The sequence below is a fragment of the Danio aesculapii genome, chromosome 1, assembly GCF_903798145.1.
Source record: "Danio aesculapii chromosome 1, fDanAes4.1, whole genome shotgun sequence".
Classification (NCBI taxonomy): Eukaryota; Metazoa; Chordata; class Actinopteri; order Cypriniformes; family Danionidae; genus Danio; species Danio aesculapii.
The window spans coordinates 10893766-10906659 of NC_079435.1; the positions used below are offsets into that span (position 1 = coordinate 10893766).

At 37.6% G+C, this 12894-nt stretch overlaps 1 protein-coding gene across 5 annotated transcripts in view; it reads left to right on the plus strand.

Moving 5' to 3' along the window:
- npnta (nephronectin a) overlaps nt 1-12894 on the plus strand; it is a 115567-nt gene that overhangs the window by 88944 nt on the left and 13729 nt on the right. For all 5 annotated transcript variants that reach the window (XM_056456571.1, XM_056456574.1, XM_056456573.1 and 2 more), the window contains one exon: nt 8761-9192. In XM_056456571.1, the coding sequence (XP_056312546.1) occupies nt 8761-9192 (432 nt within the window). The remainder of the gene's footprint in view (nt 1-8760; nt 9193-12894) is intronic.

The following is a 12894-nucleotide window of genomic DNA, read 5'->3' on the forward strand; positions in this document are numbered from 1 at the left end:
GGCTAAAACTGAACTGTAAAAATACTTTGAAAGCAAATCACACCTAAGAGAGATGACTTTAATGCTTTTAAAAAAATCTTTCCAAGTTTAACATTAATTCATAAAATGTTCTGAATGAGGGAGGGATAACTGGGAATAGAACACAGCCAGGAACTATTTTTCTGACTACAGCTCCAGAAGTGTAGTTGCGAGCATAGAAGTTTGCAGCGCAGTTTGCGAATGTTCGTTGGAACGACGGATTTGGGAAACACCAAATCAACAAACTATGTTTGTAACAACACAACTTGCGACCTTAGTTGGCTGGTTGGCTGAAGTGTATATTGCACCCTCTGGTGGATTTACATGAGAAAAGGACATGCTAGAGGAATTTGAGATCATCAAAAAGCATATAAAGAAGTCTCTGGTGGATTTGCAAAATCAAAAACTGTGAGCAGGCGTACCTCCAGTTATGTATTTCACTGTCCCCAGAAAGGTAGACCTGGGTATATATCCGCAATGAGCCTGTAAAAACCTTACATATACCTTAGGAACTGTATTTTTTTGAAAATTTGAGTTTTGCAAACCAGGGTAAAACTTGAAACTGGTTATCGTGCTATGCGTAGACCTATTAGGAACAAAAAAAGTACCTTTTGAAAAGGTATCGCCCCAGTGACTTTTATTTCTGAGAGTGTACAAATGTAATATCTTAATCTACGAGTCTTCTGTTACTGCTACAATGCACACATTTAAATTAACCGGTGAAAATTAGAACAATAAAAACATAAAATTTGGATAAATGAACAACACTCCATGCATAAACTAATCACATTACAGATCAGGCAACAATTTAATTGCTCCCCATCTGTTCTGAGATTTTGATTAATTTCCATTAAAAAGCAGCTGCATGATGTAAAATAAGGTGGAACGGCACTTTAAAAGCACTTCAGGACAACGGTTTGGAAAGTCAGGAATCATTAGTATAAAGGCTTTCAAGCAAGGTTATCATTAAGAGGTGAAGTGGCATGCGGAAAGTAGATAACCAAGCAAAAAGGCCGATCACAGACGCTGCCAGAGATTGATGGACTTTAAAAGAGCCACAGGCCTTTTTGTGCCAAAGACTGATCTGGGTTGTGTGTGAGAGTGGCAACAAAGCAACAGCGTTATTAAAAAGTTTATGACCTCTGCGGGTTAAACTACCGCTGCCGCAGCACTGAATGCATCTTCTCTGTAGAATTGTTTTCCTCCGTGCGGGATTGGTGCACTTGTCAGGCTAGAAAAGAAGATGGATGGTGCGAAGGTCTGGATAAAAAGCCTGGAAGTTGAGCGCAGGTAGATTGTTCACCTTTTAAGCGTGACACTCTGCCAGTGGAGCATAAAGTAGATGAATGACGGGAAGAGGAATGTGGAGTAGCGACTGAAAACATCAAGAAATCTTTGGAATGAATCTGCTTGGATTGATACTCAAAAGGTTATCCTGCATGTTTGTAAATGATGATGAAAGAAACGCAGATTTTATTGGAACGGTGTGTTTTTTTTAATTATTTTTGAATGAAAACACTCTTCCGATTGACTTTTTACTGCATTTCTGGATAAATTTACATGCCATAAATGTTTTATGCATTTTGCCAGTTCATTTAGATGACAATGGCATTTTTATGACTGAAAACGCATACATTTTTTTGAAAATGTTGCCCTTATTGTGTCTGTGTAAACTGTTTTTACTGAGTTTTAGGAAAAGTTTACATGGCTTGAATTTTCATTCATTTTGCCTGTTCATTTACATGCCAATAGATACATTTCCATCCACCTATTTTTATGCCCATTTTGGATATGTGCTTTAAAAATGGTGGATAAAAAAGCCAAGATTCGCATAAATTTTCAAAAATGCACATAAAAAGCATATGTGCATAACTGAATATGATAAACTTTTTATTTGATAAGAATAAATGCGCATAACCTATGATGAGAACACTTTTGTTGAACAAATTCTAGTATTCGCATAAAAAAGTCATGTGACTTTGTTATAAGATATATGTGCCCTCCAGAAACTTGCGTTCTGTGAATGAACGTCGCCTCGTTGTTCCATCCCAAAGAGGGAAGAAATCACTTTCCCGAACTCTCACATTCAATCTGCCCAGTTGGTGGAATGAACTCCCTAACTACATCAGAACAGCAGAGTCACTTGCTGTCTTCAAGAAACGACTGAAAACGCAACTGTTTAGTCTCCACTTTCCTTCCTAATCTGCAACTGCCTCTCTGGCTATACCACTAACTGTGCCCTCTCTCTCTCTCTCTCTCCAAAAAAAAAAAAAAAAAAAAAAAAAAAAAAAAAAAAAAAAATTTTTTACTAATGTTTTGCTTCTTAGACTTTACACACCTGAAACTTGTCTATAGCGCTTGTTCACTGCTGCTCTTATAGTTGTGTAAATTGCTTCCTTGTCCTCATTTGTAAGTCGCTTTGGATAAAAGCGTCTGCTAAATGACTAAATGTCTAATGTCTAAGACATCATGTGATGATAAAATGTGTGTGAATGGACAAACCAGCAGGCTGATCATCTGAAACTGAATCATCTGAACATCTGAAATGTTGTTTTGGTCATTCTAAAATGCCTTAACCGTTTCAGTATTAATGTTATTATATTATCAATTACCTCCAGAATTGTCAAGAGTGTCTGTGCTATTGCTTGTCGGCATCGTCTTGTGAAAGCTGCTTTATACTTGATGCATTTGCTAGTTCGCTTGAGTGTGTACGGCCACTGTGATGTCATTGCGGTGTTTGTGTTGGTTGGAGGTTCGCTTGACAAGATTTCAGCTGGCGGAGCACACAACATTTTTTGAGAAATTGCAACAGCAGAAGGAAAGGAAGAAAGTTTTTGTTAAAACGTTCAGAAAACCTGAGGGATTCGTTTGTTAAAACCCAAAAAAAAGAGACCATGGCAAAAGTGGAGACCCATGTGGCTTTAGTTAAACAATTACAGAATATGTTTTTCCACTATTCATGAATTAAAAACAATTTAATAGTTGTGAAACTAAAATGAAGTAACACATTATTTCTTTTGATAACTGGAATAGAATGTTTGAACTTATCGGTGTACAATATTCTAGGCTTCATTGGTGATAATGGTCAGGAATATTGGACCATTATTGCCTTTTTAGCATATACTGTAAGCAGAGGACACACACTAGCCAGACAGTAATGTGTGAATTGTAGAGTGAGCTAAATAAAAATTAAAAATGTCAGTATTTTTTAGTGTGTATTTTTTTTGTTGCTTTTATTCAGTCCATAATAGAAAATATACTTGCAGAGCACCCGATGTTCTGTTGTCATTCATATTTTAATAAACCATAATATGTAGAGCTGTCTGAGATATGAACAAAAGCAAGTGATGCATTGACGTTTGAATAGGTATAAAAATCTTTATAATCAATAAAATTATTTATAAAATTATTAAAATAATTAGTCAGTAAAAATACTGAATGATATTAATGATATGACGTAGTTCCAGAAACTTTCTACTTCTCTGCTTATCTGTCTGACTTTACAGTCAGTTTCTTTTGACCACCCCCTGTCATTTTAATGAATATCACAACAGCGAACACGTCAAAAATAAAGGCTCGTCTGTTTCGTGAGGTGCACGTGTAGTCAGCGGAGGTCCACAATGCGGCACCATGTGAAAGTATAATTCAGCCTTGAGACGCAAGTAATTTATTAAACAAAGAAAAGATTCACACAGCTTCTTCTACTGCAGCAAATTACGTTTTTAATTTCAATATTTGACGCCATAAGATTTATAAGGTTTTTTAAAATAGTGCCATTATTGTGTCGGTGTAAACACCCGAATATGAGTCTTTAAAAATTATCACATCATGCTTGTGCATACTAAATGTTTAGGGAGATTAAAGGCAAGCATGAACAAATGCACAACAATAGCGGAATACATGGTGTTGCTGCTCAAGTGTTTGTAAACGCTTCATCGGCAAAGTGTGTATTTACTTCACATTACAACCTACAGTGAAAACACATTTTACACACACAGCAAATAGTACATTGTAAAAGAAATTCAGGGACCCACGCAATTCATTCATATTGTCCCAACACAAATCGATTAAGTTAACTTAACAAGTTTAAGTAGATTGAACGTAACAAAGTTAAGTTTAAAAAAAATCTTACGAATTGTGTTGTTTCAGTTCATTTTAAATAAGTATTTTAATTTTTTTTTTTTTTTTGAACGTACACACACTAGTGCCAGTGCGATGGCACTTTGTCACTTCCTTACAGGTACTGGTTATTAAAATGATAGTGCCAAATACTGGCCTGGAGGATGTAATACAACCTTTTTGGCTGTTTTCGTAGATGTGTAAATGTAGATTGTTTTGTTTTTTGGCTACACTGTTGTCTTTTAAATGTAGCCTTAGAAAAACAATCTCTGTCCACAGCCTAAAAAGCATGAAACATGACCATTCACACTTGCTGGGCATTGGTTTTGCTGGGATTCGTATTTACCGCCTGCATGATGGTCATATGACAGTGGCTTGATGAAGCAGGGAACAATACACAATATTTCAAAAGACCAGTCAGAGAGCAAATGTAGATAACTGTGACTTTGTTTTCAATAGCCTGTGTTTCAGTTCATCTATACTGAAACCGAACCCCAGCATTTCCATACTAAATTGCGGTCAAGCATTTTCAAACTGGTTCGAAGATGCCAGAGTATTGCGCATGCCAGGGACAATTTTAATAAAACTTGTTATAGGTTTAAAAACAAAAATTCACAGATACAAATGGCACCTTAAACCAGTGTTTCCCAACCCTGTTCCTAGAGGCACGTCAACACTACATATTTTGGATATCTCCCTTATCTGACCCATGTTTTGGAGTCTCTTTTTATGTTCTGATGTGTTGACTGAGGTGTGTTTACTTAGGAAGAGGTTGAAAATGTGTACTTTTGGTGTGCCTTCAGGAACAGGGTTGGGAAGCACTGCCTTAAACACTATAGTTTGGATTACAGGGAGGTGATATGAACCAAATGTAATAAAACATTTTCTTTAAGATTTTTTTTAACAGCACTCAAACTGATGCAAAACATGCGTAATATTATTCTACACAAATCCTGCCATAGGCTTATTTTTTGTGAGCCTGAATTAATACAGACTATGTGTGTGTGTATTTTGTAAAAGCGAGAAATGATCTTGTCTGATACTTATTTTCTTTTAAATATGATGAAAATGGCAACGGTGCACAGTAAGTGCTTTAAGGAATTTATTGTAGGTGCTCTGACACTTCATAGCCGATGTCTGGAATTCTTTTGTCTGCTGCGCCTTTACTGACTTGAGGATGAGAGCCGGTGTGTTGTTAATCTTGTTAACAAAGAGAGGATCACCTTGAGCATCAGATGACAACACAACTGCGCACTCTTCACATGCACTGACTGCCACTTTCACACAGCACCGTCAGCCGCTTTATTCATATAGCATTATTCATGCATCACCTCAGTCTTGATCTTGTTATTATTTGGTAAGTGGACAGAAATACAGTTGTCTGACATCTTATTTAATCATTGTTAAAGCAGCGAGGCGACTCATCCCTCCTCAGCATCTGTTCTGGAAACTTTAAGCCAGGTGTGACTTAAAAAAGTGCTGAAAGGCTTGAATTACTGCCTCTCGGGAATCACATATCAAAGCTCCTGTGTGAAACCTGAGATGGAATTGTCACATACAAACCGTTAGTGCTGCCTTTTTAAAGATGACACGAGCACGAAGGCTTAAACTTCTGGTTTTGTTGTCCAATGTGATGGATGACTTTCATGCAGTCATTGTACACATGAGCTATAAACGTACATTTCAATTTCAGCAACAACAACAACAACAAACAATATGCTTTTATATGTTTCTATTTGAGCCTAACTTGGGCTTTTGGTCTTTTTTTTGTGCTGTTAGTTTTTTTCTTTAAATTATGACCAATTACATATACATGCATACTAGGGATTAGGGCTGGGTGATAAAATCGATATCGATATTTATTGACCGAACACCATTATCAATATCGCTAAAAAAAGATTCGGTATGTAGTTTCGGTAAAGTCCATTGTAAATGGTCAAGGAATCCATGCGCATTTGCTTTTCACTTCAGGTCAGAATAACAGCACATGTGAAAATGAGTGCCGTACAGCAGCAGTGAGGAGATTGTAAATAAAAAAAATGTAAGGATGTCGCCAGAGTGGCTTTTTGGTTCCTTTTCTTGTGCATCCCATCCACTAGCACCCCATCTGAAAGCTTTTTAGCATAGGGGGTAATGTAGTCATTCAACCTCACAATTTGTAATGTTCAGCATGTATTTGAATAATGATGGTTAGTTTCTTTACTTGAAAGCTCAGATTTGATTATTATAATTTGTGTTGTTGACAGAGTTTGAGGTTTACTGTATCATTATTATTCACACCTTAAAGTTAGCTTTGATCGTTCAGCATTTATGCTTTACCATTGCACACACTTTGTAACATTTTATTTATTTTAATTATTTTATTTTAAATTTATTTTATTTAGTTTAAGAGTCTCATAAGATTTTAACACTGATGTTTATTTTATTATAAAGAGATGAGATATTTTGTTTAAATATTTTTGATTTTGACTATTAATTAATTAATAATAGTAATGCCTTAGTAATGTTGGCAAATTGGTTAAATAACAAAAAAAAATCCTAATATTCCTAAATGTATTGTTAAAAATATTCAATAATTATCGATATCGAATGATATGAAACATGATATTGTGATATTATTTTCGCAATATCACCCAGCCCTACTAGGGATGCAATGGTTCTCGGTAAAAAATCTAATCGTCCTGTTGACCTCCCACGGTTCAGTGCACCCTGTGATCCGCAGTTCAGAATACGCATTAATATTTGTTTGTTAATAAAAACTACTGCAACAAAGTAAAAAATTGTACGCTTCCGACACAATATAATTCAGACAGACACAAAAAATAAGGAATGCTGATTTCTTTTTTTTGTTGTCGTTGCAGATAGCCTAGATCAGTGGTGCCGCTCCTTCTGGGGGTTATTCCACACCTGATTGCTCCCACTATTTATTCATTCTGTTTACCCGCTGTTTGCAAAGAAAAGTTTTCTTCTTGATGAACTGTTCTCACTGAATTAAGAGAGAAGAGCCGAATGCTCTCTCTTTGCTTAGGTTTCATTCACTACAATGGTGCTGATAGGTTATAACTGAGCTCTCTAACTTGGGCTTTTGGTCCTTTTTGTGCTGTTAGATCTCATTTTAATTTATGGTAAATTACATATACATGCATACTAGGGATGTAATGGTTCTTGGTAAAAAATCTTATCGTCCCATTGTCCTCTCACGGTTCAGTGCGCCCTGTGATCCGCAGTTCAGAGTACATATTAATATTGGTTTGGTGCTAAAAACAACTGCCACAAAGCAAAAAAGTTCCGCTTATGTACGCTTCTGACACACAATATAATTCAGACAGAATTATAATCGAATGCTGATTTTTGTTGTTGTTGTTGCAAAGATAGCCTAGATCAGTGGTCACTAATAGGCGGATTGAGGTTCCTTGTCCAGACCCACAAATGTCTCATACGGACTCGGACATACAGCATGTTGTTTGCGCTGGTCTGTTATTTCAGTCCCGCTCCTGGTGGGGGTTATACTGCACCTGATTGTGCGGAATTTATTTATTCATTCTGTTTATCCGCTGTCTGCAAAGAAACGTTTTCTTCTCTATGTACTGTTCCCACTGAATTGAGAGAGAAGAGCAAAACCCTCGCTATTTGCTTAAGTTTCATTTACTACGATGGTGCTCATAAGTAATAACGGAGCCTTCTGGAATCATTGTTAATAAAAATGTGTTGTTGCCTTGGTAATGCAAGCAGGATGTAAACAGAAGTAATCAATACTCTAAAAGTGCTCAGTTATTAAGATGTGTTGACATAATTATTATCTGCGTAATTCGTTGACACTGTTGAGTCAAGATGTAAAATAGAAAAAGTCTAAATATAAGCTTTTATTTGAACATACAATTTTCAAAATGCCCTACTTTATACAGTATACTGATAATATATCAATGCGAAAACATGCAAATATGTGTAAAACCTGTTGTATTGTCAGGTGTTTATTTCCCAATAAAAATATGTGTAATGTTCCTTGAATTTTTCTGTAGCCATTTTATTTTCTAAACATAGCACATACCGTACCGAAACCGTGACCCTAAAACCTTGATGCATACCGAACCGTAAGTAGATTGAATTGTTGCACTCCCAATGCATACATACACATACTGTACAAACACACACTTTATGAGGACTTCTCAAAGACTCTCAAAATGCTTTTTTACGCTCTTCCCACAATCCTACCCTTAAATCCAAATCTCACAGAAAACATTCTGCAGTTTTACACTTTCAAAAAACTTAAATCTGTGTCATTTATGAGCTGTTTTTATCCTCAAGTGGACATTTAGTCCCTTTAATGTGATGAATACAAGGTACACACACTTACACACACATGAATGGTCTTGACCAAGAACCCAAATAAAAAAAAAATAAAACTTATTAATGCTTAAATGGATAGTTTCAAACAACAATGAAAATTTACAGTTACTTTTAGAAGTTTTAGCTAAAACTAAGACCAGTTAAATCATCTGAGCACCAGTTAGACCAGGTTTGAACCATATAACCTATTAAAGAAGAAAATAAACAGGTTAAGACTTGATTTTGCTTTCATGTCACCTACAAATTAAACAGGCAGTCCTCTTTGTTCTCCTTTAGCCATCCCAAAGGTGGTAATTGACCCTCCACGACCTGGAAAGACCACACCGAGCAGCAATAACAACAAAGGCGGCAACAAAATTCCAGGCTCAGACCAAAAGAGGACCACTACAACAGTAAGACCCCCAGTGACGGCCAAACGCATCTCACCTACAACAACCACCAAACCTCCTACAACTAAAAAAGTCACCCCTCCAGCGAGAGTCCCGGCGACCACCACCCGTAAGCCTTTCATCCCAACAAGGAAGCCCCCTGTGCTGTTGACAACTAAACCTAAGGTCCCGTCCCATCAGCAGACCACCACAAAATCCCCAGTGGTTACAGCAGTGGTTCCCTTTATCCCTACACGCAGACCTTTCACCATCCCATTTGTGACGCCAATTGATAACAGCATCAAAGACATCACCCAGAAACAAAGAGGTGACGTTCACAGTAAGTAAATCTACTTCAGTATTATTGCTACTCTTTGAGAAATCTTGGCCATTTTTAATGGTAAATGCGGAACATTGTTGATTGTTAATAGTACAGCAGATAAAGTCTCAAACAAACAGTTTTCTGTTGATCACTATCCTAAATCTGTATTATCAACTGAAGCCACTAGGAGATCTTTGTGAAAAAGTATGGCCTGTTCAACATTTTAGCTTACAGAAAGATTCTTGCGAGCAACTCTTAAGAAGCTTTATGAGACTAGATGCACACTTTTCGAAATAATACGTTTAAGCAGGCTCCATAGACACTTAGACTCAACAGTGAAAGTGGCATTATGTCACTAAAGTATGAACTCAGAGGAAGACAGCAAGGCTTCGAGATGCCATGTGGCATTGGGTCATAACAGTCTAGAAGATTCGAGTAACCCAGAAGACCTTGATTAGTTTGGTTCAGTGTTGTTTATTTGGGTCTGGAGCTAAACTGGGCATGATAAAAAAAAACCTTATGGGACACTTGAGTTAAAATGCAAGATAGAAATCCTTCAGTATCTGGATTAGATAACCTTGCACTGCTTGGACCAACCTGAATGAGTTTTTGAGCCTGATTTATGCCGAAGAGGCAAAACCATAGCAATCTTGTATAAAGCTTTACAGTAGCCTTGTGGGCAAGTGCTCCAAGGGCGATCCAGGTACTTTCATGGTCCGATTCCCCTCTTTTTCTCTCCCGAAATTTCCTGCCTGTCATCCCACTGTCCCATATAAAGAAAGAAAGAGGCCCAAAAATATAACAAAAATACAAATTTTATTAGACTTTATTTGTAATTTGACAAGATATTGAAATTGAATCTGGAAAATACCTGCAAATACCATGCAAATGTCCACAATAACTTTCAGTGCCCTTTTTTACACTTAAAAAAAACATTTAAGGCAAGTAATTTCACTCGGCGTCCATATTTGAAATGCCTCTCGGGCTGTTTGCTTGGGTATTCTGTCTGAACAGGGAAACATCAAATTCTCCAAAATTGCTTGCCAAGCTTGTGATGAAAACTCATATTAGGAATCACCAATGAAATGTAACAACAACTGTCTCTTTAGTTTAATTTGTAAATGTTTGAATCACACAAAATCTGCAGATACTCACTGGCCCTACGCCCTCCCCCGGAGAATCGTCAGTCTATAGCCAGTCTATATACCGATCAATGATTGGTTCCTGTATTCATTTGCCATGCTGACGTTACACTTTTTTCCCCATTAAAAACTATACAAGTGACATGTCTTATGTATTCTATAGTGTTTGACTTAATCACGTTAAACCCATTAGGAGATCTGTGTGGGATGGTGCATTCCGTTTATCTTTTTTAGCGTACAGAAATGTTCTTGTGAACAACTCTTAGGGGATCTATGACCCCTATATTCACACTTCGGGCAGAGATTGCATTTGAGTAGGCTCCAAGTAGAGTTAAACTCAACAGTCAAAGCAGAATTATGGCAGAAGCATGTGCACTCAGATGAAGACAGCTAGGGGTGCCATATAGGATTGGGTCATACCTGCCGGGAAGATTCTAGTAATCCAGAGGACCTTGAATAGTTTGGTTCAGTTGTGTTTAATTGGGGTTGGCTTAACTCTGCAGGACAGAGACCCCCATGAAATAGGACTGGACAATTGATGGGGCGGTTATGGGATTAATGGTTACAGAATCAAACTCTGGCCGTTTTAGGCTGGGGGAGTGAATGAAAAGCAAACTCTTCAACCTTTAATACCCATGACTACGGTTATGGGATTAATGGTTAGAGAATCAAACTCTGGCCATTGTAGGCTGGGGGGGTGAATGAAAAGCAAACTCTTCAACCTTTAATACCCATGACTGAGGTGCCTTTGAGCAAGGCAACTCCTCACGCCTAATTGCTCCCCAGGTGCTGCAGTAAATGGCTGCCCGCTGCTCCAGCTGTGTGTTTGCTGCTCGCTGCTGTGTGTATGAATTTAGATGAGCCAAAATTCACAGATTGATATTGTGTATTGATATAGTTTCCACACAAAGTCCCTTCTTCCTTTTTCAGCTGACCTGCTGGATTGGACAACCATGCATTAAGCCAAACCCACACTGTGCGATTTCAGCCATGATTTGATTTGAGTCCAATTTGGGACATCCTAAAAGATTCCTGTAATCCCATGCTAAAATATGTGGCTGGTTTGACATCTTCGCCAACAGCCGCTTAATAGCTGTTGCGATCAGATTTTTCCTTCCGATTAAGTTCTAGCAGAGTCAGAAGATTTCAAACACTTTCCTGCAGTGACTTCTGCTGTGACTACCATCAAACCAAGAACCAATAGGAGCACAGAATCTGCTATGCAATCAGCGCAAGAACTTCAAACCACTGCAGGGAAATCTGATTTTGTTATTGAGGCACGCTTTGAGCAAAATTACCCCTACATCTTGAGCTGGTCTTTAGTCGGTCCAGACTAAAAGAGTTTTTTGAGCCTGAACCAAAGAAACCAAATCACAACACTTTTTTTAAAACCATATCCCTGCAGGCAGATGCCTCAGAATTTGTAGTTGCATTTCAGGAGGCTTAAGCGTCTTGAGATTCTTGTCCCAGATGCCATTGGTAATTTGGCAAGTTATTAAAACCAAGACACATTTTAAAAGATTTCAGGAGTTTGCCTACATACCATTAAAAATAAATACCTGAAAATATCATGTGAGTTTCCAAGATAGATGCCAAGTACACTTTCATACACTTAATGTGCCTTTACCCATGCTTCTCTGTGAACTCTGTAAGACTGCGGAGTGTCCCACATTGCTTTATGATTCTCACAAGCCTTTGCTGAGCTTGCACTAGGATACACAACAGTCCATGTGGTCTTTTGTAACAAAATATGTGTATATCCAAGAAGGACCGCTGACTGTACCATTTGGGACAGGCCTGTGAAGGACTTTGGATGTATCAAAACAAATATATATATATTTCCGAACTCAAAGTACTATGTTGTCCCTTCATGTTCTTAAGCTCTTTTGGGGCATCTCTGGAGATTGCCACAAGGCGAAACCGGTGGGCAGATTTTTCAGGAAAGCAAATTGCATCCCAAAGCCTCCTATCCAGATGACAGCACCTAATGAAAATAGAAGACACACCTAGAGAGATTACATTACCAGTCGGCCCTGCCTCAGGACATAAATCTGTTATCCTGCACTGTCTCCGAGGGCTCACAATAGGCCTAATAAATAATGATGGCTCTTAAAATAACTGAGGATACAAGGCAAATAGACACCTAGGGTATAAGGGTATAATTATGCCTCTTTAATCAATTAGGAACAATAATGATCATGTCAAAGTTGTTCAGTTCCACCATTAACACCTGCAGTGTTTGAAAATGACCTTAGGGTGAAGTTGGTTCATTGAAGTTCTTATTAGTTTCGAAGATGTTTTTTTTTGTGTGCGCTGTCACAAGCTGAGGCTTGAGGGATAATTGAAATCAATAGACTAATCACAGACTTGACCTCCTTCCAGCTTTTGTCCTGCCATATATTTGATGTACGCATTCTTGCACTTGTCTCCAATCGTCCATTAAGTATTTCGGTTATAGGTTAAACAATTGAAGGAGCATCTTTTCTTGTCCTGAACATTTATGTTGATTTAAGAAACAATTTATGAAGTTTAAAATAGCGTAATATAACTTTCATTTATTTAGTACACTAGAACATGT